The sequence below is a fragment of the Myotis daubentonii genome, chromosome 16, assembly GCF_963259705.1.
Source record: "Myotis daubentonii chromosome 16, mMyoDau2.1, whole genome shotgun sequence".
Taxonomy (NCBI): Eukaryota; Metazoa; Chordata; class Mammalia; order Chiroptera; family Vespertilionidae; genus Myotis; species Myotis daubentonii.
Genome location: NC_081855.1, coordinates 19,794,797 through 19,822,452, shown reverse-complemented (window position 1 = coordinate 19,822,452; position 27,656 = coordinate 19,794,797). Strand labels below are relative to the sequence as shown.

Here is a 27,656-nt window from a genome sequence, read left to right as displayed (position 1 = left end):
TTACCCCTCCCCCACCCTGTCTCCCTGCTGCCTGTCTCTGTCCCCACCGATGTCCCTTCCAGGAAGTCTTCTCCCAGCGCTCCTGCAAGACGCAAGTGCTCCTGCTGGTGCTGCACGGGGGGAACGTCCTGGACACGGGCTCGGGGGACCCCTCCTGCAAGGCAGCCGACATCCACACGTTCAGCTCCGTGCTGGAGAAGGTCACACGCGCCCACTTCCCTGCGGCCCTGGGCCACATCCTCATCAAGTTTGTCCCCTGTCCTGCCATCTGCTCCGAGGCCTTCTCGCTGGTCTCCAAGTGAGTCCCGTTCTGCTTGTTGGGACTGGCTGGTGCTGGTGGGGGGATTAAGTGGGGGGACGGCCCGCCGCCATGTGGGGACTGGTGGGCAGGGGATACCTGCCCAGGCCTCTCTGGGATGTCAGGTCCTGACTGACCGTGGGAAATGGTCAGCAGAGTTCCAAGCAATGAGCACTGTGCACTGAGTCCTCCTCTGCCCAGGACCAGGCAGTGCTGGCATCTCAGGTCCACTTCCTGTGCTCACAGCCCTGGGTCTCCTTGGCCCAGGTGAGGAAGTTGAGGCACTGAGAGGTTAAGCAATGCAGCTCCCCCCAGCGTCACCCAGCGAATGGAGCCAGGAGTCAAACCCAGGCAGCCTCACTCCCAGGCCACGTAATTAGAGCCAGTAGGGATGTGAGCTCTAACGGAGGTGGCACAGGGCACTGAGGACCCTCAGGAAGAGGGCCGGGGCGACTGCCCGGAGGAGGTGACTGGTGTGTGCTGTGAGCGTAGCATAACACGGTTCAGGGCGTGGGCTCTTCGGTCAGCCTGGATTTGAGTTCCAGCTGTGTGACCCGGGGGGGAGGGGGGGGGGAGGGCGCGGTATTTAGCTTCTCCCTGTCTGCTTCCTCATCTATAACACGGGGATTCTCTGGAGAATAACCACCGCCCGAGTCTTTCTGAGGCTTCTGTGTGCTGGCCTGTGCGAAGCACCAAGCGCAGCAGCGTGGGGCACATAGAAAGCACAGGAGGGGGTGTGCGTGACTCACATCATGGTCCTCACAGGGAGAAAGCGCCCTCCCCATTGGTGGGCAGGGGGCTGGGAGGGCAGTGTCTCTGACCGCCATCAGAGAACCCGGATGGCGGGGATAAGGCAGCACGCTTACCAGGCCTGGGCTCCTCATCCAAACCTGCCCCGGTCCCTGTGGGGGGTTAAGAGGGAGACCAGGGGCCCACCAGGATCCGGGCGCCTGTGGGAGGCTCTGCCCACCGCCCCAGGCCCGGAGGGCTCTGCTTCCCAGGTCCCTGCCCGGTAGGAGCACAGCTAACGCGGGCACAGAAGGCCTGCCGCCCGCAGAGCACAGGTCTGATAGAGCGTGCGGCCAGCTGGGGACCGGCAGCCGAGAGCTTCGTGCAGTTAGGGATGAAAGGGAGGCCGGGCACCTCTCTCCTGCCCTCACTCCCTTTCATGTCAACTCTGCCAGAACCCGAGGCTTCTCAGGAGGAGCCCTCAGCCACGTGGGGATGGGGCTCGGGGAGGGTGGGCAGGGCGTCCCAGCCCCTCCCTCAGGTGTGGCCAGACTGGGCTCAGCAGTGCTGGGAGGGGAGGAGGCCGTGCCCAGCGTCCTGCGGGTGGGGAGCACCTGTGCGGGGGTGCAGGCCTCACTCCTCTGGTCTCTGAGAGAGAGGGAAGTTGGCACCTGCAGGGGTGGGGTGGGGTGGGGCGGGAGGCAGAGACCTGTCTGATTGATCTGTGCTCCAGGACACGGCAGGGGGCAGGGCCGATCTCAATCAGAGTGGGAAGTAAGGAAGGAGATGAGGTCCGTAGTTCCCCAGCGGGCGGCGGGCCTCACCCCTAGGGAGGGCCCTGGAATCTGCTTCTTCGACAGATTAATCGGCCGCGTCTGCTCTGCTGCAGGATTGGGGAGCTGGGTTGCCGTGGCTCCGTTCCCTTCACACTCCAGCAGCCCGAGTTAATTGGGCTCATTCATAATCAGTCTCAGGATTCCCCCAAACCCCGCGCCCCCAGGACATCTGACCCCCAGAGCTGGGTGACCCAGCCCAGGCCTGATGGCCAGGAAGATGGATGACCTGGCCACTGGAGGGGACAGCGAGGGGGCGGCGGGAGGGAGCGTCCTTCTCCCCCAGGCAGCGCCTTGCCAGCCCATCCATCAGCCCTAATCACTGCTGGGAGAGAGCTCATTCTCGCTAATTAAAATCTCTCCGGCTGCAGTCGAGGCCCGTTTCCTCTCATTTGTGTTCTCTGGAGATGAGGGATGGTTGTTAGGCTGGACTTGCACACCCTGGGGTCTCTGTCACCTGCCTGAGGTCCCTGAGCCCTGTCACCTCTCCCCGGTGTCAACCTCAGGCAGTCTGAGCTTAGGTGATGAGGGAAGGGCAGGGGCTGGATCGCCGTTGGGCAATTCCTCCCCGTGTGGCCCCTGCTGGCCAGCTGGGTCCATTGGCCCAGGGGACAGAGGCAGGACAGGTGGGTGGGGCTGGGGAAGGGGTAGGCAGCTGGACCATGGACACACTATCGAGCATACAGCTAGGTGCCCCCCCGCCCCCCAAGCTGCGACATGCCTGGCAACCCTCTCTCTTCCTTTCGACTTCCCCGAAAGCCTTCCATGAGACCTAGTTCAAACCACACCTCCTCTAGGAAGTCTGCCAGGATGACAGTCCCCACCCAGATCCGCACCAGTGGCTTCTTTCATGATTGGGGGTTCTTTGGTGCCATGCAGAATAGGGCAGGAGAGAGCTGCTGTCACAGGAGACGCCAGGGCCCACATCACGGGCTGCTACGGGGTGGGCGCAGGGGAGCCTGGAGTGGAGGGCCCAGTTCCCGGTCAGCACGTGCCCTCTTCTGCCCAGTCCGCAGCCCCTAACCCGCCCCCTGCCTGATGCCGGCTGGGCTCACCTTGGCCCCCTGTCTGCAGCCTCAATCCCTACAGCCATGATGAGGGCTGTCTCAGCAACAGCCAGGACCACGTCCCTCTGGCCGTGCTGCCCCTGTTGGCCATCTCCTCCCCACAGTACCAGGATGCGGTTGCCACCGTCATCGAGCAAGCCAACCAGGTCTACGCAGAGTTCCTCAAGTCCCCGGACGGCATCGGCTTCAGTGGGCAGGTAGGACAGCTGCGCCCACCTCCCCGCCTTGGCCCCACCTGGAAAGAGGCTTGAATCTGCCCCCAAGGATCTAGACCAGGCTGCTCAGGAGCCGTGGTGTCTGAGATCCAAGAAGGCTTTTAAGATCTTTGGGTTTGACCCCATTTTACAGATAGGAAGAGTGAGGCCAGCTTCTGAGTTCTGACTGTGAGCCCATGCTGAGCCCTGTCCTCCCCTGACCCTGGCCCCAGTCTGACCCCGCACCCCAGCCTGGTCCTGTCCTCCCCTGACCCTGGCCCCAGTCTGACCCCGCACCCCAGCCTGGTCCTGTCCTCCCCTGACCCTGGCCCCAGTCTGACCCCACACCCCAACCTGGTCCTGTCCTCCCCTGACCCTGGCCCCAGTCTGACCCCGCACCCCAACCTGGTCCTGTCCTCCCCTGACCCTGGCCCCAGTCTGACCCCGCACCCCAGCCTGGTCCTGTCCTCCCCTGACCCTGGCCCCAGTCTGACCCCACACCCCAACCTGGTCCTGTCCTCCCCTGACCCTGGCCCCAGTCTGACCCCACACCCCAACCTGGTCCTGTCCTCCCCTGACCCTGGCCCCAGTCTGACCCCGCACCCCAGCCTGGTCCTGTCCTCCCCTGACCCTGGCCCCAGTCTGACCCCGCACCCTAGCCTAGTCCTGTCCTCCCCTGACTCTGGCCCCAGAATGAGCACCCTTCCCCCTATTGCAGCTCTCAGGCCTCCCTGGGACAGGCTCCTTGTTATCCAGGTGCTCTGGGTGGGTGTGGGGTGAGGGGTCAGCAATGGCCAGGCCTGTAGTCCCAGCTGTGCCTTCTGCAGGTGTGTCTCATCGGGGACTGCGTGGGGGGCCTCCTGGCCTTTGACGCCATCTGCTACAGTGCGGGGCCCTCGGGCGACAGCCCTGGCAGCAGCAGCCGGAAGGGGAGCGTCAGCAGCACGCAGGTGCGGGCCAGGGGGTGGGCATGGTGGGGGGGCCTGTCCTGGGGAGCAGGGGCCTCTCTGAGGGCAGGGCTGTTAACCCTTAACACATGCACCACGAAATCCAGGTCACAAAGTATATATTGTATCTCAATCTCACAGGAGTAGCAAGAGATTACGACCACAGGGGAGGAAACGGAGGCCCGGGGGCTAATTTGGGGTCGGGTCCCCAGGTAGCTGCCCCGAGTCCCACTAACTCGCCAATCCCTTTGGGGGCAGGGGACAGCCCTGTGACTAAAATCCCACCACGACTGGATGGCGGCTCTCATGCTTCTTTTGGAAGATGCGCTGCCTCTCACGTCTAGGAGGAAGGGGCTCCTTGTGGCTGGGAGGAGGCAGTGCCCCAGAGTCCCGGTGACTGCAGTGCCCTCTGCCCTCCCCTCGGCCCCACAGGATGCCCCGGGGGCGGAGGAGGAGTGCAGTCTGGCCAGCAGCAAGCGGCTCAGCAAAAGCAGCATTGACATCTCCAGCGTGTTGGAGGATGAGGAGCCCAAGAGGCCGTTGCCACGGAAACAGAGCGATTCCTCCACCTATGACTGCGAGGCCATCACCCAGCATCATGCCTTCCTATCAAGGTAACCATTCCCTGCGTCCCATCTTCCTTCGGCACAGCACCCGGAGCAGAGAGCACCTCGGCTTAGCGTCCTAGGGGTGGCTCAGGACCAGCCACATGTCCCAGGTCTTTCCTGGGGGGCCCGGAGTCAAGCCTGAGCCCAAGGCTGCTCCCCATGGGCCCCCGGCTGAGACCCTGGGCCCTGCACTCTGTCTCTGCTCCACCCCAACTTTCAGGGAGAGGGGACAAGCAGCCGCACATCGCCGAGCCGCAGGCTCATCTTCTGCAACATGGCAAATGCGGCCCAGCCTACTTTCCTGGCGGTTTTAAGAATCTGGTGTGTGTTTTGTGAGCGACTCCAGGCGTGTGTTCTTACTGTTTCTCAGATGAGGCAGCAGAGGCCACGTCAGTCAGGGAGGTTCCTGGGGCCACACAGCCAGGGATGAGAGCTGGGCTCGGCACCAGTTCCCCAGCCCCCAGCCCCCAGCCCCCTTTCCTCATTGGTGCCAGGGCCTCCATGGAGCCGCCCACCCTTTAACCTTCTGGAAGGGTCATGGTCATCGACACCGGCTAACTGAACTATCTGCACGTTGTTCAGGATACATACAAGTAGGCATTGAGCATAGACCCACATCGGAAGGAATGCCTCTTCTCTTTCTCCTCCATTCTTTCCTCCGTTGCTCCCTCCTTCTTTCTTACCCAAGTGATAAGTAGCGCAAGGCCAGCTCAGCATTTGGGAAAGAGACCGCCTCACCACCCAGAGGGAACCATGCTAATGCTTTGGTGTAATTTTCATTCAGTTATATATATATATTTTTTACATGCTTTGCAATTAGTGTTACTTAAAAAAAAAAAAAAACCCACACACCTACCCTTATAGTGGGATTTTCCCCCCGTATAATTAAAAATACTTGGTAGAGCCCTAGCTCAGTGGATAGAGTGTCGGCCTGTGGACTGAAGGGTCCTGGTTCGATTCCAGTCAAGGGCACATGCCCAGATTGCGGGCTCGATCCCCATTGCAGGGTGTGCAGGAGACAGCCGATCAGTGATTCTCTTTCATCATTGATGTTTCTATCTCTCTCTCCCTCTCCCTTTCTCTCTGAAATCAATAAAAATATATTTTAAAAAATAATAAACATAAAAATACTTGGTAGATAGCCTTAACAATATTTTACTGCGTAAATGGACACATTTACTTAATCCCAGTCACTGGACGCTTTGGCTTTTCCCAATTCTTCAAACTTATAAATAGCGCCCTGGTGACGACCTTCGTGCATCAACATTCATGTGCATATTAGGGCTATTTTGTTTGCATGCATTCCTGGAGGAGGAATTATTAGGTCAGAGGCGCTGCAGAGTGAAATCTCTGGCTATTTAAAGCCCCTCCGACAGACGATTCTTTCAAAGAAAAGCAGTTATGTTTCAAGTCTGAGCTGCAAGGTAAAACCTCCACATTTCTGGTTCATCCTTGAAAAATCCTTTAAGAAAACCCCACATGTGCAGAGTGACAAGAAGTTGGGGGCTCTCAGTAGCTGGTCCGACGCAGCCAGCTTTTCCCTCTGGTGCAGGGACAGATGGCTGTTTCTTTGGCAATTAAGTAGTTGGCGGGTGTTTAGGGACCACGCTGTACATGGAAGACGTATTGTTAAACGCCAGTCATCGTCCGCACGGCGAGATGCTCACACCACCCGAGGCAGAGGCGTGTGGCATGCGGGACCCTCGCTCACACCCTGTGCCAACTGTGATTCCTAAAAGTCCCTTTCTCTTCCAACTGGAGTATGTCAGTCGAATCTGCATTCTATTAATTGATTCATCAATCACATAATCCAGTGATGGCGAACCTTTTGAGCTCGGCGTGTCAGCATTTTGAAAAACCCTAACTTAACTCTGGTGCCGTGTCACATATAGAAATTTTTTGATATTTGCAACCATAGTAAAACAAAGACTTACATTTTTGATATTTATTTAAATGCCATTTAACAAAGAAAAATCAACCAAAAAAATGAGTTCACGTGTCACCTCTGACACGCGTGTCATAGGTTCGCCATCACTGACATAATCCCACGGGATTGTCTTAAACGCAAGGCCGCCAGCTGGAAGGTCAGGGAGGGCCCGGTTTTCCTGCCCTTCCCGGGCAGCCTGCTCTGGGCCTGTGGCTAAACATTAACTCGGACTCTTTGGGGGCACTGGGTGCCTGGGATGCGAGTGACTGGAATTCTGGGTCTGGCCGTTTTCTCTTTAAGCTCTGCTTCCTCTGCAGGCGGGCGGGGCGGGAAGCCGGAGCTGTGTGCATCTGTGTCTGCGGGTTGCCTGGAACATGAGTTACAACGAGAGCCCTAATCTGGCAGGACTGACACGGCCCAGCTGGTCTGTGTCGTGGCCAGCTGGGCTTCTCTGGTAGCTGGGGCCGGGAGTCGCAGTGTGGCCATCACAGCCCCGGCACGAGGGGCAGGCCTGGCAGCGCGTGGGACGCTTAGTGGGCCCAGGTCCTCGGCCAGTTGCGGTGGATCGAGTTTCATTGGCCGCGCGGATTTGTTTAGGTGTCGTCTGTGGCTGCTCGCATGCTACACGGCGGAGTTAAGTAGATGTGATGGAGACCATATGGCCCTCAAAGTCTAAAATATTTACCATCTGGCCCTTTACGGAAAGAGTGGGCCGATGACCCCTGCCTTCGCCAAATGTTGGCCAGGCCTCGGTGGCCAATGCTGAGAGGTTGCCAGCTTGTGTTGATGGCGTCCAGCGAGTGGTCTCTGGTTCTGGGCCCGGCCCCAGAGATGGAGGGCTGGGCTCTCTGTACCCAGACCTCAAGCCGCCCTGCTGAGCGGATGCTTCCCTTCCCCGGCCCTTCCCTAACCCGCTGCCTCTGTCTCCCCACTCCCCAGCATCCACTCGAGCATGCTGAAGGATGAGGCCGAGCCCTCTGCGGTCAGCCTGGGCCGCTTGGACTTTGACGTGTCTGACTTCTTCCTCTTCGGCTCGCCCCTGGGCCTGGTCCTGGCCATGCGGAGGACGGTGCTGCCCGCGCTGGACGGTGGGTGAGGCACAGCCTAAGTTGTGTGCCCACAACTTAGAGGACATGAAACCCGACGATGTATTATGGGGAAGGCGTCCCAGCCAGGTTCCGGGGGGTGAGAGGTGCAGATTGCCTGTCTGGGGTGAGAGAGCAGGGCTGGCACAGCTTGGTGGCTCTGTTTGAGACGAAGTTCTCCCTCCAGCGGACGCCCTGCACCCTCCCCCACCCTCCCTGCACCCTCCCCCACCCTCTCCTTCCCCAGTGCCCAGGCAGGCCCACTGCAGCCAGGCCCGCCTCGGTGCCTTTGCTCACGCAATGCCCACAGCCTTGAATGCCGTCCTCATTCCTCTGAAATACACTCCCAGGTGGTTTCATGGCAGGTGGCTAAGCCATGATTCTGAGGATGCAAGAGGCTAGAGGCACCTTGCAGATGCACACACCAGGGCTTCTCAAACTTCTTTTGTCCCAGAGCTCACTGACGACCTACAGTACAGAACAGAGAAACAGGGCGGGGCTCTGCATGACGTGGGGAGAGAGAGGAGGCGGGACCCCACGGCTGCCCTGATGTCACTAAGGAACCCTAAGGCTCCCTGGACGTGGTCAGTCCAGTCCCCTGACATAGAGGGACAGGGAGACGCACGGAGGAGAAGAAGGCCTCAGTGGTGACACCTGCTGGTCTGGGAGAGAAGTATACTGCCGGCTCTGGCAAACCAAGAACTACCACCAGGCTAGGAGTTGGGTGGGGGCTGGAGGAAGGGGCAGCTGACCCTGAGGAAAAGAGCCTGGGTGGCTGCATAGGTCAGGTAGCCACTAAGTGAGAGTGGAGAGCTGAAAGGGGGAAGTGGGCCTGCTGGGAGGAGGGCAGCTTGAGCCAAGGCCCAGGGAAAGCTAGCCTGCTGGGGGCTTTCACATGGCCACCGTGGTGCAGTCTGGGTGCCTACAGCAGCGCTCCCAGGTGGGACCCATGGGCAAGGCCTTGAATGCCAAACTGAACGTGTGGCTTTGATGCTGGTGGCGGCAGGGAGCCATGCATTTCTTGGGCAGAGGAGCAGGCTACGCAACGCTGCACTCAGGGAAGCCTTCTAGGGCCGAGTGAGCGGGGACCAGCCAGGGGCTCCCTGTGTTGCTCCCAGGACTCCAGGTGCGTCCGGCCTGCAGCCAGGTCTACAGCTTCTTCCACTGCGCAGACCCTTCCGCCTCACGGCTTGAGCCGCTGCTGGAGCCCAAGTTCCACCTGGTGCCGCCCGTCAGCGTGCCCCGCTACCAAAGGTTCCCGCTGGGCGATGGGCAGTCCCTCCTCCTCGGTAGGCTCCTGGTGGGGGTGGGGGGAGCATGTGCTGAGCCAGAGGCCGGGCCCCAGCCAGGAGCACTCCAGGGTCCCCGTCTCTGGTCCAGCCTCTCCAAGCTGTCAGCTGATGGAGTGACTAGACCCACCTGAGCAGGCGCCGTGTGCTCTGGGGGCACAGGACAGGCAAACGGCTGACGCGCCTGCTTTCCGAGCAGCCCACCTGTGCGAGCACCTGCTCTATAGGAGCAGCTTGGGTTTCAGAGACCCGAGCTCTGCTCCCTGACCAGCTTGCTGGCTAAGCTCCTGGGCCCGGGGCCAGCATGACACTCGCGCTGTCAGACCTCATTGGCAGGCCCGGCTCCAGCTGAGTGCTGTTGCCCAGTGCCCAGCCTGCACTCGGAGGTGCAGGGCGGGAGGTATCTCATCCCAGCAGGCCTCACGAATAGCGGGCTTTTGACCAAGGCTCTTGGATGGCTGGAGAAGAGCTGGGGGGGGGGGGTGTTGGGGGATCTTCTAGGTCGAGCAGAAGCAAGGGCATTTGGGTTTGGGGAGGCCAGTGAGGCCAAGGGGAGGCCTGTACTGGACAGTCAGGGGCTTGGAGATGCGAGCCTTGGCTCCACCCCCCTGAGCCTGTTCAGAGGTGTGGCCAGATTGTGGGGGGAGAGCTGTGTCTGTGGCTCATGCAGGATGTAAACCTGCCCCCCCCCGCCAACTCCCATTTCAATGAAAACTCAATTTCCAAAGTCCTGCTTTGTCAGGAGCTTCCACCGACAGACGAGGCTCTGAAACCTCCCTCCCCGACCCTATAATGTGTCCCTCTTCGGTCAGGGCATGCCCCCGCCCCCAGAGCGCCCCCCAGCTCCAGGCTGCGGTGCCCGTGCTCTTCTGGGCTCAGCCACAGGCCCTTGCAGCTCAGGGGGGAGGTCTGATACAAGAGCACATGGTTTGGGTCACCCGTGACCTTAGCTGGGGTTTGAGGGTCCTCTCCCAGGGGCGCCCTCGGCAGCTCTGTTAGGGGAGGAGTGATGGCTGGGAACCTGATTTGTGCCCACAACTTAGAGGACATGAAACCCGACGATGTATTATGGGGAAGGCGCCCCAGCCCGGCTCCGGGGGGTGAGCGGTGCAGGTTGCCCGTCTGGGGTGAGAGAGCAGGGCCGGGGGTGGTCATCTCTGAGTGCCTGCCTCCCACCCGCGTGGGGCCGGCACAGCTTGGTGGCTCTGTTTGAGACGAAGTTCTCCCTCCAGCGGATGCCCTGCACACCCACAGCGCCCTCTTCCTGGAGGGCAGCTCCCAGGGAAGCCCGCCGATGGTGGATGCCCCCGCCTCGCCCCCTCAGGCCCCGCGGTCCCAGCGCCCGGGGCGGAGGATGAGCCAGGGCAGCTCGCACAGCGAGAGCTCCGAGTCCTCAGACAGCCTGGCACCCGTCGGCGCCTCCTGCAGTGAGTGAGGGTCATCTGGGGGTCTCCCTGGGTTCAAGGGAGAGGAACCTACCTCTGGGCGGCCGCTGGTCCACCGCCAGAGCTGCTGGGGGCAGGGAGGAAGGGTAGCTGAAATCACACTGAACTCTGACCTCAGAGAGAACTTTGACCCTGACTGTGGCATGAGCCATGACCCCTCCTGGCACAAACTGAGCTCTGACCTTGGCCAGAGCCCTGATGCCAGCATTCAGTTTCCCCACTGGGAATCCTGCTGACCGGCAGCCTGGGGGTGGGACCATGGACGCCTCTGTGGGTCCCCATTCCTGGGGACCACCCTGCAGCATGTGTCCTAGAGGAGGGGTGGGTGGGAGGGGGGCGGGAATCCATGTCCCAGAGCTCATTGTGAGCGGGGTGCCGGCCTCGCACTTGCACCCCGAGTGGGACGTCCATCACTGCGCCTGTGCACGGGTCCCACACTGCCCCTTGGGTCCAGGCCCAGGCAGTCTGCTCTGTCCTCACCTCCCTCTCGGCCCCACAGTCACGGCCAAGTGGTGGGGTGCCAAGCGCATCGACTACGCCCTGTACTGCCCCGAGGTCCTCACCGCCTTCCCCACTGTGGCGCTGCCCCACCTCTTCCACGCCAGCTACTGGGAGTCCACGGACGTGGTGGCCTTCATCCTGAGACAGGTACTCCCCCCCCAGGGCCCGCTGCAGGCTCCTGCCCTTCTGTGTCTGGAGAAGAGCTGGGCGCCGGCCGCCGGCCGCTGGGAGGTCCTTGCAGCACTCAGCCAGGTGGGAAGGCGACGGTCAGACAACGGGCTTCATAAGGAGCCTGGTACTTTCTAGAAAGTTAGATAGAAACTACATGGGAGAATGCACCCAAGTTTCAACTTGGAGACCGGAGTAATAAAGACCTGCCCTCTGTGGGTCTCAGTGCCCTGGTCCGTAGGTGGCACAGGCCAGTGAGTGGGGAGAGCCTGGGGGAGGGGGTGCAGAGGTAGGGGGCGGGCCCCGGCCACACACAGCCTAGATGGCCAAGGTCAGGAGTCTGATGCTATGCAGGGTCCAATCAGGAGCCATGGCAGAGTTTTGAACCAGGGAGAGAGATCAACTGACTTGTGTCTTTAGAAGGAAGGCTGCTGTTTGTGGGGAGAAAGCATGAGGCAAACAGGAGCTCAACCTCACGAGGGCAGCTGGGCTGAGGTGCTGGTGGTGGAGGCGCTGAGGGTTTGAGCTGTGGTGACGGGACCTGCTGACGTCTGAGCTGTAAGGGAGAGGGGAGCCTACGGGTCCTCTTCCACTTGAACATTTACAGGAGGGCCATTCCTTACGGTTGGGGAGGAGCAGGGCAGGGGTGGGGGTGGGGAAACCGAGTCTTGTATCTGGGCCTGGGAAGGTGAGATGCCTGTCAGATGTTGAGAGAGAAGGGGAGTAGAAAGTCCGGAGCTTGGGAAGGTGTCAGGCTTAGCGATAAAAATGTGGGTGATCAGAGCGCGGATGGCATTTAAAGCCAGTGACAGGGTGACAGGTACAATGCTCCGACTTTGACACCAATTCCAAAGTGTGGCATCTTCCCCGCACCGAGCAATTCTCCAACACCAGCCGGGTGCCATACAATTCAACGCAGTTCTGACACTGCCTACCTGGAAATAGCTCAGATCCCACAGGGTAACGGAGCAGTCCCACAAGGCTGACCCGCCCCGCTCAGACGCCAGCTGCAAGTCCGGGTGCCTCCTGGGCCTCTGATGGACTGGTCAGAGGTTCCCATTTCCCTTCCTGGGGCCTGATTACTGTAATTTGCTAGCGCGGCTCACAGAACTCAGAGACATTTTCCTTACTAGCTGACAGTTTATTATAAAAGGATATAACTCAGGGACAGGCAGATGGAAGAGACGCATAGGACAAGGTGTGGGGAAGTGGGGGGAGCTTCCCTGCCTCCTCTGGGATGCTGCTCTTCCCAAATCTCCACGTGCTCACCCAGCCGGAAGCTCTGCGAACCCTATTTTTGGAGGTCGTTATGGAGGCTTTCCTACTAGGCTCGATGGAGTAAATCGTTGGCCACTGGCCAACCTCCAGCCCCTCTCTGCTCTCTGGAGGTTAGGGGTTGGGACTGAAAATTTAAACCATCTATTCACAAGGTTGGTTTCCCTAGCAGCCAGCCCTCCCTCCCCCCGCCAAGTCACCTCACTAACATAAAAGACACCTTTGTTGCTCTCATCACTTGGGAAATGATAAGGATTTTAGAAGCTCTGCGGCATAAATGGGGATGAAAAACAAATATATATTTCTTATGATAAATCACAACACCACAGATACTGAGGGAGTTTCCATAGAGAGAGAAGTTCAAGGCTGAGTCCTGCAGCTCCAAGAGAGAGAGGAGGAGGCATCACTGAAGAGCAAGAGAGGATGGATGAGAGAGGACCTTTGAGTGGGGCAGAATGGAAGTCATGGGCGGGGCTTTGTCGAGAATGGCTTCAGTGGAGCAGTGGGGACAGAAGCCTGATTGGAGTGGGCAGAGGGAGGAGGCAGGGAGGGAGGGGAGACAGAGCACAGGGTAAGGGAGAGCAGAAATGTGATGATCATTGGAGAGACACCAGGGGTCCTAGAGAGAGTGTTTTTTCTTTCTTTAAGGTGAGCGCGATTATAGCATATTTGTATGCAAAGGAGAGTGGTTCAGTGGAGAGGGACTGATCAGTCCATTAGGACTGAGAGCGAATGCTGCAGGAGCAATGGCCTTGAGTGGCAGGAGGGGCTGGGATCAGGGCTTCAGCGACCTTAGGTGAGGGTCCCCTACCTAACAGGAGGGAAGGCAGAGAATGGGTACAGACACAGATAGCTGTGCAGTCTGGGTGTGGAGGATAGAAGCTGCTCCCAGGCCAGAGAGCATTTGTGGGCTTGTGCTCTGGCCCCAGCAGTCAGGACAGGAGGGCGGGGACATGGGTCCTGGGGTCTCCAGCCTCCTGAGGGCTCCAAGCTGGGAGGTGAGGAGGCTTGGGGTGGGCCTTCTGGCTGCAAGCTGATGGGCCCTGACACCCTGGGAGGGTAGAGGAGGGGTGGAGATGGCCTGACCTGGAGCCCTGCTTGGCGTCTATCAGGTGATGCGCTATGAGAGTGTGACCATCAAGGAGAGCGACGGCTTGGATCCTGCCACCCTGAGCCCCACTAACCCCCGAGAGAAGTGGCTTCGTAAGAGGACCCAGGTCAAGCTGCGGGTATGTGCTGGTGGGAGTCACGCACTGGTTGGGAGGTGAAGTGGGGCTGCCCTGGGGGCTGGGGCATTCACATGGCAGGTGAGGCCTTTGATTTGCCCCTCAGACCTGAGCGCTCACACATACTGGGCTCCATGCTTAGATGAGGCCCAGGGTGCTGCAGTGGGGGTGGGGTGGGGTTTGGGGGTGTGTGTGAGATGGGAGAGTTGGTTCCAGGTGGCCTGAATCCAGAGGAACCCGAAGAATGGGGGTCCAGGGCACTAGGGATGGTGAGGTGCCAATCACGGAGCAACTGCTCTGTGCAGGGCCTCTAAGATGTACATGTGAAGTGGAAAGAGCCCTGTCCAGGATTACAGGGCTCACAGCCTGACTCACCAACTATGGTCTGGAGAGAGATTTGCCATGACAGAGGGAGGCAAAGCGTAGGAAGGAGAAAGAAAGGAGAATTGCAGGGCAGGACATGCACGGCTTCCATGAGGAGTCATCTTTAAAGGGCATTGAAATATAAATAGGAGTTTGCTATGCACATTGATTTATTCACTCAGTAAACAATCAGTGCCCCCTGTGTCCCTGGTCCTCTTCTCGGGAGGGAGTGGGGAATAGGGGTTTACAGACACAGCCACTGCTGTGGGGGACACTTCCAGTCTGGTGGGAAGATCCAGACGGAGACCCCACAAGGAGTCCTAAAAGGTAGAAGGTGCTCAGTGCTCCATGAATGGACTCTTCTGTGTTTTGGCATATTTATTGAGCTATAACTCAGGTATTATTCACCCACTTAAAATTCAATAGGTTTGGTGTGTTCACAGATGTATGCAACCTGGCATTTCATTATTTCAAAAAGAAGCACCCTTTCACCATCATCCCCCAGCCCTAAGCAATCAGCGATCTACTTTCTGTCTCTACAGATTTGCCTATTCTGGACATTTCACATAAACAGAATAACACAATATGTTGTCTTTTGTGTCTGATTTCTCTCACCTGGCATCATGTTTTCATGTGATCGCATGTATCAGTACTTCATTCCTTTTTATGGCTGAATAATATTCCATTGTATGGATGTACTGCATTTTTGTTTACCCATGAATCAGTTTTTACCCTTTGTCCAGGATGAATAATGTTGCTCTAACTATTCGTGTGCAGGCTTTTATGTGAACAGATGTTTTCCTTTCTCCTGGGCATATACCTAGGAGTAGAATTGCTGGATCAAAGGGTAACTCTAATAATTCGAGGAACTGCAAAATTTGTCTAAAGCAGCACCATCACTTTCCATACCCCCAGCCGTGTACGAGGGTTCTGAGTCCTCCACATCCTCACCAACACGTGTTATTATCTGTCTTTTGGATTCCAGTCATCCTAGTGGGTGTGAAATGGTATCTCATTGTAGTTTGATGTGCATTTCCTTGATGACTAACTAGTAAGGCCGAGCATCTTTCCATGTGCTTGTTTCCATGAACCAACTCTTCCCCCCTACCCTTCCCGTGTTCCCGTGAGGGGCCTGGGTCCCGCCCTTGATGGGGTGTCCCCAGGGCAGGGTTAGTGACTGGTTCCTCTTTGTGTCCTCCAAGCCCAGCCGAGGGACCTATGCAGACGAGGTGGCTGCAAATGTTCGTTGAACTGAATTAAAATTCCCTGGGGACTGAGAGGAGGTAGAGGCCCTTTTGAGGTGTCCAAGCAGTGTTTCTGGGAGGGGACAACATTGAGTCAGGTCATAGTGGATGTGCTGGAATAGGGGGGCAGGAGGCCAGCGATGGCATGTAGTGTGAGGGGCCCAGTGTGAGCCAAAGCCTGGAGGCCACTGCAGAGCCCAGCCTGAAAGGACCAGAGGGGCTTGGAAGGGGAGCAGGAAAGAGGGCTGAAAGGCTGCGTGGGCTTTAATCCTGAGCTCATGGCTTGGACTTCATCTGGGGGGTTCCTGGGGTTAACAGATTGGTGCTTTAAAAAGCTGGTGGACCTGCTGGGGGTCTGTTTTTGAATATGGAGCTTCATTAAGAAGCCATTAGCAGAGCCCAGGCGAGAGAGAACACGGCGTGGGGTAGAGGTGCCATGTGGGCAGTTCTGTAGGGGAAGGGCCACCCGATTGAGTGGCTGCGGTGTTGAAGCCAGGCGGGGAGCGGGGGTGATGGCCAGTGGAGGCCTCTGAGCTGCAGAATGAACTGACGCTGGAAGGGGAGAAGGCTGGGATGTTGGGATGGCTCCGGACCCTCTGGGGCGAGGTGGGTGGGGTGGGGTGGGGTGGGGCGGGGCTGGGCGGGGTGGGTGGGGTAGGGTGGGGTGGGGTGGGCGGGGTGGGACGGGGCGGGGCGGGGCGGGGCGGGGTGGGACGGGGCGGGGCGGGGTGGGGCGGGGCGGGGCGGGGTGGGTGGGGTGGGGTGGGGTGGGGCGGGGCGGGGTGGGGTAGGGACTCAGCAAGGGAAGGGCACCAGAGTGGCCGCGAGTGGCTCGGCGGAGGAGCTGGTGTCAGGCGCACGATCCTCCCGGCTCTTGTACATCCTCACGAAGAAGAGACAGACGGTGAATGGCTGCGGGTGTGAGCAGAGAGGCGGAAGGAAGAAGCGAAGTGAGTGGACTGGCAGTTTCCAGCCTAGGAAGCTAGGAGGGTGCCAGGCTGTGAGGACTGGCGGTTCCTCGGGGCCGTGGGGACAACAGAGAGCAGAGGATGCTCCTCACCAGGGACCCCAGCACTCGACGGGGACAGCGTTAGGGTCTTAGGGTCTGTTTTGCTCGTGTGAACGTGTCTTGGGAGCCCTAATGGGGGCTCATAGGAAGGCATTAGCAGGTCCATGTCCCTCCAGCCCCTATGCAAAAGCTGAGCTGTTTCTGTCCTTGCAGAACGTCACTGCCAACCACCGGGCCAACGACGTGATTGCCGCCGAAGACGGCCCCCAGGTCCTGGTGGGACGGTTCATGTACGGGCCCCTGGACATGGTGGCTCTGACGGGAGAGAAGGTAAGAGGCTGGGCACCCCCCCTCGACTCCCCACGCGTGCACCAGGTGCCTCGTGGTACCACATGGCACGTGGGCTGAGGGCTTTGGGAGGCTGAGCTGGGAGACACCCTGCCTGGGGAGGTTCGGGGAGGGGGGGAGCAAGCCGGGAAGCAGGGGTGAACTTGGTGCATCTGAGGGGCCAGTGGTGGCTGTAGTGGGGAGAGACGGTGGTAGGAACCAGGAAACATCCGGCAGGACCCCAAGCCCCGAGTCCTGTTTTGGCAGAGAGCTCCCTGGCCGAGCCCCCCAGCCAAGCCTGCAGCGCCCCAGTCTCAGTGCGTTCCCTGGCCCCCTCGCTGCCTGCAGGTGGACATCCTGGTGATGGCGGAGCCGTCCTCGGGCCGCTGGGTGCACCTGGACACGGAGATCACCAACAGCAGCGGCCGGATCACCTACAGCGTGCCGAGGCCCCGGCGCCTGGGGGTGGGCGTGTACCCCGTGAAGATGGTGGTCAGGTGAGACCCAGGACCACTGCCCTGGCCCTTCCGGCTGAGCCTCTCCGGAAGACGGGGCCTCATCCCTGCCTGAGGGGAGAGAGAAAACGGCCGAAGTCGTCCTCAGATTCCCTGGCCCCAGACTGACCGCTGGCCCCCGGCTTAACCCCTGACCCGAGCACATGGCTGACCACCAGCGGTGCTTTTCAGGGGCGACCAGACCTGTGCGATGAGCTACCTCACGGTGCTGCCCCGTGGCATGGAGTGCGTGGTATTCAGCATCGACGGGTCCTTTGCCGCCAGCGTGTCCATCATGGGAAGTGACCCCAAGGTCCGGCCGGGGGCAGTGGACGTTGTGCGGTGAGTGCTACTTCCCTGCAAGGGACGTGTCCCCCGCGGGCAGGAGCCAGCGGACCTGGGGGAGAGAGATAAGCTTTTTCTGGTTTCCTCTAGGAATCCCACTGGCCTCGGGGCCAGGAGCCCGAAGCCTTAGCTTCACCTCCGGTGTTAATTTACCTGCTTTCCTCAGATACTTCCTGCCGTGTTCTAGACCAGATCCCCCGCCCGCCCTGCCCTCCTTCCTCCGCTTACTCTAACTCAGTGGTTCTCAACCTTGGCTGCACATTAGAATCACCTGGGAATCTTTTAAAAATCCTGATTTCTGGGCCTCATCCTCTGGAAATTCTGTTTCTTTGTTACTAATGTTGTGGCCCCGCCCCATAACAAAGAAACAGAATGTCCGGAGGATGAGGCCCAGAAATCAGGATTTAAAACAAATTTCCAGGTGATTCTAATGTGCAGCCAAGGTTGAGAACCACTGACTCTATCTGAGCATTCTCTGCAGGGAATCGGGCCTGGTCTCTCACGTTCTGACCCGAATCAGGATAAATCCGTGTGCTCTGATGATCTCCTGCTGTGTAACAAATGGCTCCAAACTTAGCTGCTTAAAATAATAATTATTATTCTGTCTCATGGTTCTTTGGACTGTCGGGCTCTCGTGTGGGGTGTCTCTAGCGATTTCAGTCAGAAGGTGGTCTGGGCCGGGGGTGTCTGAGGCTCCCCTGGGCTGGATGTTCAGGAGGGCTGGCTCCTGACTGCATCTGCTGCTCCTTGTCTGGGGGCTCTGTTTCTCCCTGTGGCTGCTGCCCTGGGAGGCCTCGGGCTATTCAGACATTGTACAGGGTGGCTGGCTCCCCCTGGGTCCCAGATCCAGGTGGAAGCTGCAAGCCTTCATACGGCCCAGGCCTGGGAGGCACAGAGCCCTTCCCATTGCATCCTGTTGGTTATCAGCGAGTGTGGTCACTCCAAGCGACTAGAACCCCAAGAGTGGAACAGGTCCTGGGTCCTGGGAGTCCTGGGTGTTGGGATGGTGACTGTCCGGCCTCACCCCAGTGGCAGTGACCGCTTTGGGGAGAGAATACTGTCCTGGCTCCTGGGAGACTGCTGACCTCATGATGCCCTGTGGGAACAGGTCATGGACAGGCCCAATGGCATCTCAGGGGGCACCCCCCCCCCCCCCCGCATAAGTCTGTGCCACTTATTCCCTTGAACATCTTCTCCGAAGCCCTCCCTGGCAGTATCCCGCAGCTGGGGAAGGGAGGCTGTGGTTGGTCCTTCCTCTCTGGGGATCCTTCTGGTGCTCGCCCCTCTTTCCCGCGGGCTCCTGGGGCCACTCGGTGCTCCCCAAACCTTGCTGCCCATCAGACGCTGCTTTTTGTCATCACAGATCAATGGATCCCACGTCAGTCTAACCAGACTCTCTGGGGGTGACACCGGGGCCCATGCATTGTTACAAAACCCACCCCAATCTCTTCAGTCACCTGGCAGGTCTGGAACCCCCCCATCTGTAGTGGCCAGTGGGTGGCTAGTGCCCCAGAAGCTCGCCAACAGGCCTGCGCGTAGCTGACTTCTCCCAGCCAGGATGCCATGCAAGGCAGCAGAGCGCTCAGAGCAGGAGCGCTTATCCCACTGTGCTGTGCGGAGCACAGAGAGGAGAGCTGATTCTGCCTGGGAAGCAGGGCAGGCTTCTGGAGGAGGGGCCTGGAGAGCTGGAGGATGGGCACATCCTCCCAGTTGAGCCCCTGAGGCCTGGACATCTCTCTTGGATGGCCCACAGGCACCGCATGCTCACAGCCACTGGTCCCCGACTCCTGCCCCCTCTGCCCATGTCCTCTGTGGTGCTGCCAATGTCATTCAAGTTTCTGGAACCAGAGATAAGCGCCTTTGATTCCTCCCCTTTCCCTTTGCCGCCCTCCTTCCTCCTCCAATCAGGGAGCCAGCCTCTCATTCTACCAGGTCCTACTGCATCCTCCCACTGTAATCCACTTCTCAGCCTTAGCTCAGCCCCAGGTCTGCCTGGGCCACTGCAGGAGCCTCCTGGCAGGGCCCTTTGCTCCACACACACCCCTCCCCCCTACACACACACACACACACACACACACACACACACACACTTCAATCTAACCTGGGCCTGCAACCTTGGGCAGGTTAATTAACCCCAGGGTTTCAGTTTTCACGTCTGTGAAATGGAGATAATATTGGCAACTACCACGCAGGCCATGCTAAGGATGAAATAAATGCATTAACCCCAAATGTCCCTGGCATGCTGTGCTTTATACAGGTGCTGCACTATTAGCCCCTGTTGCCATGGTGATGTTTGTAAATCACAAATCTAACTTTGCCTAAAAGCCATTCCTGGCTCCCCAGTGCCCTGAGGCCATAAGCCCTCTCCTCACTAGTGGCCTCCATGCTGTGCCCTTGAGCTTGGCCTCCCCCGGTCACACAGAGCTGCTTGGCTGCCCGGGGCCAGCTTGCACTCTCCTGCTGCACAGTGGGATAAGGAAGGCAGCAGGCGGGGCAGACCGCCCGGTCAGCGGGTGGACTGGGCGGGGCTGGATGCTGCAATGCCCTCTCACCAGGCACTGGCAAGACCTGGGCTACATGATCCTCTACATCACGGGGCGGCCGGACATGCAGAAGCAGCGGGTGGTCTCCTGGCTGTCCCAGCACAACTTCCCACAGGGCATGATCTTCTTCTCGGACGGGCTGGTGCACGACCCGCTGCGGCAGAAAGCCATCTTCCTCCGCAACCTCGTGCAGGAGGTGAGCGGCCAGCGGGGGCGGGGCTGCGGCCGGGAGGGGATGCGGCCCCCAGGACTCTCCTCCACACTCCTTCCCTCCTCCCTCAACCCCGTGGGCCCTCATCCCTTTACCCCACCACCTCCCATCGTGCACGTGGATGGCCAGTTGGCAAAGCTCACGCGCGTGGATCTCGGTGGGTCCTTTTACAGCCCTTCCAGGTGGGTACTGTTATCTCCAGTGACAGATGAGGAAAGGGAGGCTCACCGACTTGCCCAGGATCTCAGAGGCAGACTGGCATCCTGTATCTCCTGACCCTAAAGCCTACCCTCTTGTCTCTGCAGTTGGTTATTCATTTAATAGGCACCCATGTCATGGCAGAGCAAGGCCAGTTGGGAGCTGAGGTCCTGGAGCTCTTCAGGGACCTGAGGTTGGCAGGTCTTGAAAACCTTAGAAGCCAGGCCCAGACCGTGAACTCTCCGCTGAGGCCAGTGGGGAACTATGGAAGAACTTAAAGCCATGGAAGAGCTTAAAGTGGCAGTGTCTAACTTGGGCTGGAGAAAGATCCCCCCTGCAGCTCTGTGGAGAGCAGATTAGTGGGAGAAGCAAGAGGCAGGGATGTCAGTTAGGAAGCTGTTGACCAATGAGAGACCGGAAGACCAGAGTCTAGTGGTAGCCATGGGGTGGAGAGAAAGGCATGGGCAAATCAGGAGTTAGAATTGCCAGGACCCAGTGATGGTTTCATGGAGGGAGTGAGGGGCTCTGAGATGTCCCTCTTGAGCAGGGGTCCTCAAACTTTTTAAACAGGGGGCCAGTTCACTGTCCCTCAGACCGTTGGAGGGCCGGACTATAGTTTAAAAAAAACACTATGAACAAATTCCTATGCACACTGCACACATCTTATTTTGAAGTAAAAAGACAAAATGGGAACAAATACAATATTTGTATTTGCATGTGGCCCACGGGCTATAGTTTGAAGACCCCTGCTCTTGAGTAACCAGGAGAAATCCAGGTGCTACTGACCTGACCTGACTGTAGTCTCCATGGAGGCACAGTGGTGGCTGTTTTGTCACCAATGTATCTCCAACAAATGGGGCAATGATGACATAGGGCGGGCAAGCAATACATGTTAGCAGAATGAGTGAATGAATGAATGAATGAATGAAGTGAAAGGGGACCAGGCTGGGGGAAGTTGAGCTCATGTGTGGACACATTGAGGCTGGTATGGCCATCGGACACGCGCCATGTCAGCCCCAGCTGAAGCAGGCCAGTGAAGCCATGGGCGGGGGTGAGAGGGGTTGTGCTGAGCCCCCAAGAGCAGCAAGGGGAGCAGCAGAGGAACCAGAGGGCGCCAGATGGGAGGAGGCAGGAGGGAGGAGCTTCCTGGGATCGGGCAGGAGAAGGTTTCAAGAAGGAGGGAGTGTCCTTGTGAAGGAAAATGTCCTTATGATGAAGGCTGGACCCTGCCGGCCTTGGTGAAGAAGGGGCACCTCAGAAGGTCAGAGGGGCAGAGCCGTGGGGTGGGAGCGGAGAAGGTGGGTCTCGGCTCCGAGGGGCAGTAGTGTGGGTGGGCGTGGACTCGCTGGACTGAGGTTGCAGGAGTGAGCTGGGGCGAATCAGGAGGTGGGACTGGGAGGGGCAAAGAAACTGCTCCTTCCTTTGGGCTAAAGGCAGGTTGGGGAAAACCAGCTAATGAGGAGAGGGCCAGTGGGCTGAGAAAGCCCTCTCAGGCTCGACACCCAGGCCTGGTAGCAGCTCAGGGAAGGAAGTCAAAATCGGCAGTTTTTTGGGGGGTGGGGAGCAGAAAGCATATGCAGGGCCAGAGCTGGGTGGTTCTGTGGTGTTGCAGACGCTCTCAGCAGCCAGCTTGTAGAAATGGAGAAGTGGATATGGAGAAAGTCCAGGCTGAGGGGTGTGTGTGTGTATGTGTGTGTCTGTGTGTGTGTGTGTGGGGGGGGGGGCGGGGGCTGGAGAGGGGCTGGAGGATGAGGGGCTGGAGAATGCAAGGAGGAGGAGAGAGAACCCAGGGAAGCCACGGGGAGCCCGGGCAGGGTGAGGGCGGGGGGGGGGGGGGCAGGAGAGGTGTGCAGAGAATGCAGGTGGGAAAAGGCCAGAGGCTGTAAGAGCCATAGAGGGAAGGGGCGGGGGGTCAGCGTGGGAAAGCGAAGGTTCAGAGTTCAGAGGGGCTGTTCCGGTCCAGTCTTGGAGGTGCTAGTCATTGACCTTAAAGAAGGCAAGACACTGGGTGGGTCATCCATGTGGACAGGAAGTCATCCCAGTGATGGTGGGACTTAGGAGGAAGAAAAGCTGGGACCAAGAGTCTCCAGTGAACTTGGGGGGAGGGTGCATGGGAGAGAAGATGACGTTGATGGGGGGCTCAAAGTGAGGAGCCGCGAGATGGTGAGCACCTCAGAGGCGGTGGGGTTTCTTCCCGGTGGGGTGGGCGAGGATCTGGAAGTGATGCTGGAATGAGGAGGAGCTGAGCCATCCTCTGACTGGATGAGGCTCTGGGGGGGCCATCAGACCAGCCAGCACCAGGCCGTGGCCAGATGGCGCCTACAGCCTGGTGCGGTGGGGATGGCACAGGGTTGGAGGACAGACGAGACTGGCTCTGTGACATGGACACCTGGGAACCTGGCACGCAACTTCCTTGTCCACAAAGGAGCGCTTTGCCTCATTCTCACATGACCTACGAATAGTGCTGCTCAGCTGACGGTGTGGTCCTGGCTTCTCCAGGCAGAACCCTGGATTGGGCCAGGGTGTAGGGTAGGTGCAGAGAAGGGAGGCCACTTCAAGGCAGACCCATGACTTGGATTCTATCGGTGCACAGAGAAGCCCCCCCCCCCCCACCCTCAGAAGGAATTTCCTGGGAGATGGGGATACAGGAATCCACTGGTTTGGGGGGGGGGGGGGATTGACTGAGCTGCCCTCTCCCTCCATGAGCTGCTCTGTGTTTCAGTGCTTCATCAAGATCAGCGCTGCCTATGGCTCCACGAAGGACATCTCCGTCTACAGCGTGCTGGGCCTGCCACCCTCCCAGATCTTCATCGTGGGCCGGCCCACCAAGAAGTACCAAACCCAGTGCCAGGTGGGTGGAGGCGGAGCTGGGGCTGGGGGTCGTGGAGTGGGGGCCAGGGAAAGAGTAAGGGGGATAGGTGGTCGTTCCCTTCTTTCTGCCCATTCCTTCATCTGCTCATTCCTTCATCTGCTCCTCCCTCCTTCCTTCCTTCCTTCCTTCCTTCCTTCCTTCCTTCCTTCCTTCCTTCCTTCCTTCCTTCCTTCCTTCCTTCCTTCCTTCCTTCCTTCAGCAAATACTGCTGGACACCTGCCTTGAAACGCCCTGTGTTGCAGGGAGAGTCCCGGGTGGAATCGGTGGCGTGTCATCCAGCCTAGTAGGCAGATGGAAGCATGTGCAGACAAGGACAGTGCGGTGTGCAGGAGCCATAGTGAATGAAGGGGGAGCACAGAATGGGGGGCCCCAGACAAGGACAGGTACCCTGCACTCGGAGCAAGGCCGGCTTTCTGAAGTGTGAGGCCTTGTCCTAGAAGGGCCTGCGGTTGGAGGAGCACTAGTGACAGAGGCAGCGGCAAAAGCAAAGGTCGGAGGGGACAGAGAACGTGTGTATTCTGGGAACTGCCAGTGCCAGCTTGGCCGAATGTGACATGGGGGCAGCGGGAGAGGGGCGGGGGTGGCAGTGCGCGTGTGGTCTGTGCCTTGGGCAGTGGGAGAGGGGCGGGGGTGGCAGTGCGTGTGTGGCCTCTGCTTTGGGCAGTGGGAGAGGGGCGGGGGTGGCAGTGCGTGTGTGGCCCGTGTGCCTTGGGCAGTGGGAGAGGGGCGGGGGTGGCAGTGCGCGTGTGGCCTCTGCTTTGGGCAGTGGGAGAGGGGCGGGGGTGGCAGTGCGTGTGTGGCCTCTGCTTTGGGCAGTGGGAGAGGGGCGGGGGTGGCAGTGCGTGTGTGGCCTCTGCTTTGGGCAGTGGGAGAGGGGCGGGGGTGGCAGTGCGTGTGTGGCCTCTGCTTTGGGCAGTGGGAGAGGGGCGGGGGTGGCAGTGCGTGTGTGGCCTCTGCTTTGGGCAGTGGGAGAGGGGCGGGGGTGGCAGTGCGTGTGTGGCCTCTGCTTTGGGCAGTGGGAGAGGGGCGGGGGTGGCAGTGCACGTGTGGCCCGTGTGCCTTGCCGGTCGGGGCTCTGAGTCTGTGGAGTGTTTGCAATTCAGAGGCCGCAGGCGGGTGGGAGGAGGTGGCAGGGCAGTGGAAGGGGAGAGAGGTGGGAGGGCCTGAGAGGCACTTTTAGGAAGATGGCCTGGATCTGGTAATGGCAGTTCCGATGTGTGGGACGCAGGAAGGGAAAGGCAAGGAGGGCATCCTGTTTCCGGCTTGGGGAGAAGCCGGTTGAGGAGCAGATGGAGGGGAAGGCAGTGAGCTTTCGGGGCCATGCTGAGTGTGACGGTGGAGGGACCCCTGAGTGGGGATCCCTAGAGCAGTGCTGATCTCAAACTCTAAATGCCTCCTGGGTCACATGGGGATATTGTTTAAATGCCGGTTCAGATCTGTAGTCTGGGGTGGGGCCTGAGACTGCTGCCGGCGCAGAGACCACACTGAGCAGCAGGCTGAGCACACAGTGGAAAGGAATGGCAAGGGGGCCATTGACGGGGCCAGAGCATGGCTAAGTTCCCCCGGGTAGAAGGCGGAGGGTGGGAGAGACTTACAGTTTGGGATTTTAGCGAACGTGATAAGGATGAGAGTCCCCCCCCCACACCCCCCCCAACCCCTGCTCCCCGCAAGAATCCAGAGGATCCAGAAGGCCCACAGGTCCAGATAGACGTGAGGGCTCAGGCGTCCAAAGCGGGGCGGGAGCCTTGAATGGTAAGAGCGTCCAGTTTCCTGCAGGTCCCACGGAAGAGCTGGAGACCCCATGATGGGGTGTCCCAGATAAAGGGTGACGCTGCGGGGTGGGGCAGGACCAGGCGCCGGCCTGCCCCGCCGGCCTGACTCCTGTCCCCTCCGCAGTTCCTGAGCGAGGGCTACGCCGCCCACCTGGCCGCCCTGGAGACCGGCCACCGCGCGCGCCCCAAGAAGAACAACTCGCGAATGGTCCTGCGCAAGGGCAGCTTCGGCCTCCACGCGCAGCCCGACTTCCTCCGCAAGCGCAGCCACCTGCGCAGGACCCTGTCGGTGCAGCAGCCCGACCCGCCCGCCAACCCCAAGCCCGAGCGCGCCCAGAGCCAGCCCGAGTCCGACAAGGACCACGAGCGGCCCCTGTCCGCGCTCAGCTGGGCGCGCGGGACCCCCAAGTTCGAGTCGGTGCCCTGAGGGTGGGCTGTGCTCGGAGCAGGGGGCCCCTACCTGGCTGCCTGCGGGGACGGGAGCGGCTGCCTTCTCCCGGTCACAGGCCCTTTCTTGCTTTTTCCCTCCCGTGTCTGTCCAGTAGTGTCTGACCACAGGGGGGAGGGGCCCTACCCGGCCTTGGGGGGCTCCCTCGGCTGCCAGGGGGTGAGATCCCCGGTCTCAGTGCAGCCACTGCTGCCTCCCGGGTGCCTGCGGCTTCAAGCCCTAATCGGGGTTGATGTCTGTGAGGTGGGTGCAGGCCTGCCCGGAGCTGGAGTGTTGGACAAAGGCGACCATCTTTCTGGGTCCTCCGGGCTTCCAAGGTCATGCGAGGCAGGCCCCGAAGGGAGAAGCCCCCAGACCGGGGATCCAGGGCCGCTGGCAGGAGGAGAGGCGAGTGGCATTGGTGCCTGATATCCTGAGTCACCACCTTGGGCGTGGCTCTCCTATGGCAAAGCAGCCACTTTCTGGGAGAGAAGAGGGTGCCCCCTGGGCCAAGCTATGTTCAGGTGTCTGTCCCCAGCCCTGGGGGGAGGGGTCTGGTGCTGACGGGCTGTCCTGCAGCTGTTCAAGTCCCGCCTTCTGTCCTCAGTACCTTCACCACTCTCCTGTGGGCCGGAGGGCAGTTGTTCCTCTTTCTGGAGTCCTGCCTGGTGCCGTCCCCTGGGAGGCTGCGGCCTTGGGCTCTGGCCTAGCTGGGCTGGCTGTGAGCCCTTGAGCCAGCTGCTTGCCCTCTCTGGGCCCTGCCTTCCTATGTAATTGCGGGATCTCCCCAGCTGAGATCCGATGGGGGCGCGTTTTGACTCTTAGGCTATCCCGCACTTCTGCCCCATGAGGCTTTCCAGGCCCTGAGCTCCTCAGAGGGCTCAGGGATCCATCCTGTCCCCACAGTCGGAGAGTGGGACTTAGAGTGGGCGGGAGGGAGCAGCTATTACCCCACCGCTTCGGAGAGATGCCCCTGGGGCTGGGGGAGAGGTCCCAGCTCCTTGGAGAGGTGGTTTTGTACGCCCAGAGGGCATGGATCTGGCTCCTCCTCTCCAGCGCAGCCCAGTCTGATTCCTCCCTTTTAGCTCCTGGAAGGTGTAGAGCTGAGATCCCAGAGTTCTGGGGTAGTTTTGGCTCAAACTGTTGTATTCCCCTTCCTCCCCTTTGCCACTCAGCTTGGTTGGGTGCCCATAACTTCCTCCTGGATCATCCCCTGAGGTTGGTGGGGCTTAGCTCACCTGGGGCCCCTCCAAGCTTGTCCAGGCCCTCGTGCTGCTGGGCCCCTGGCCTGGGCACTGGTCTCCTGCAGCGCGGGCCAGGCTCTGAGCCCCTCGTGCTGTCACTGAGGCGGCCCAGTGCTCTGTGTCACGGACCAGGCCGCCCCAGCGCCCGGACAGCTGCATACACAGCAGGCACCTGTGTCAGCTCAGTGTCGCTTCTGCTCAATGTCTACCTCTTGCAGTTCCCATGTGGCCAGTGTCTTCCCCGATGGCCGGCCGCTGCTGGTGGGGGTGGCTGGCACCACTGGCAAACAGGGCGCCCGACTGGGCTGGAGGGGTCAGGGATCCCAGCCCCTGGCCCTGCTCTCTCGACTAGAAATGTGTCTTCTCCAGTCTGCCTGCTCCTGCCACCCCAGCCTACCTGTCTGCCAGCTCTCTGCGTCCCTTCAGTCCTGCACCTGCATTTCAGCAGCACCGTGCAACTCCGCTGGGAAGGGGCGGTCACCCCAGGCTTCGTCTCTGGTCCTGCCTCCCGGCAGTTCACATTGCTCCTTCACATGACATCTTTCTCAGCGTCCTTGAGGCACCAGCTCATGTGGCTTAGCCACCTCAACCCTAATCCTTCCCTCCCCTCCCAAATAGCCCTGAACTCAACTTGGGCAGACTTATTCTGATTCTCTGAAACCCCATCTCCTCTTTGCAGAAGGCACTGATGTATTACTCTCAAATGATAAAATAATTAGCGTGAGATCCTTCTCCCCCCCTCCGATTCCCTCTGCCTTTCCTGAGAACCCCAGGCTTGGAGCCGGAGGGAGCAGGCATGCCGGACACTGGGGAATTTGTGTCCATGCTGATTTTGGGGGTGGGAGCTGGGATGTGGGACCTAGGGGGAGGGCCCCCCTTCCTTTCTGGAGCTCTGATGGGGCTCCGAAGCCTCACCTGGGATGTGAGGGTGTACAGTGAGTGCTGCGAGCAGGCGCTCTCACAGTGTTAGTGGGTGTGACTGTGTGGTTCTGTCTAGTGATCAGACTCGATGTCG

At 59.6% G+C, this 27,656-nt stretch overlaps 1 protein-coding gene across 4 annotated transcripts in view; it reads left to right on the top strand.

The window, feature by feature from the left end:
- Positions 1-26,412, top strand: part of PITPNM3 (PITPNM family member 3) — an 88,060-nt gene extending 61,648 nt beyond the window's left edge. For 3 of the 4 annotated variants that reach the window (XM_059669001.1, XM_059669003.1, XM_059669004.1), the window contains 15 exons: positions 63-298; positions 2,935-3,124; positions 3,949-4,071; positions 4,501-4,682; positions 7,543-7,691; positions 8,807-8,977; positions 10,210-10,404; positions 10,922-11,070; positions 13,479-13,595; positions 16,422-16,538; positions 16,884-17,032; positions 17,222-17,371; positions 19,930-20,113; positions 23,049-23,177; positions 25,095-26,412. In XM_059669001.1, the coding sequence (XP_059524984.1) occupies positions 63-298; positions 2,935-3,124; positions 3,949-4,071; positions 4,501-4,682; positions 7,543-7,691; positions 8,807-8,977; positions 10,210-10,404; positions 10,922-11,070; positions 13,479-13,595; positions 16,422-16,538; positions 16,884-17,032; positions 17,222-17,371; positions 19,930-20,113; positions 23,049-23,177; positions 25,095-25,397 (2,544 nt within the window). In that variant the 3' untranslated portion in view covers positions 25,398-26,412. The remainder of the gene's footprint in view (positions 1-62; positions 299-2,934; positions 3,125-3,948; positions 4,072-4,500; positions 4,683-7,542; positions 7,692-8,806; positions 8,978-10,209; positions 10,405-10,921; positions 11,071-13,478; positions 13,596-16,421; positions 16,539-16,883; positions 17,033-17,221; positions 17,372-19,929; positions 20,114-23,048; positions 23,178-25,094) is intronic. The other variant, XM_059669002.1, reaches the window with a different exon arrangement.
- Positions 26,413-27,656: the final 1,244 nt, after the last annotated feature.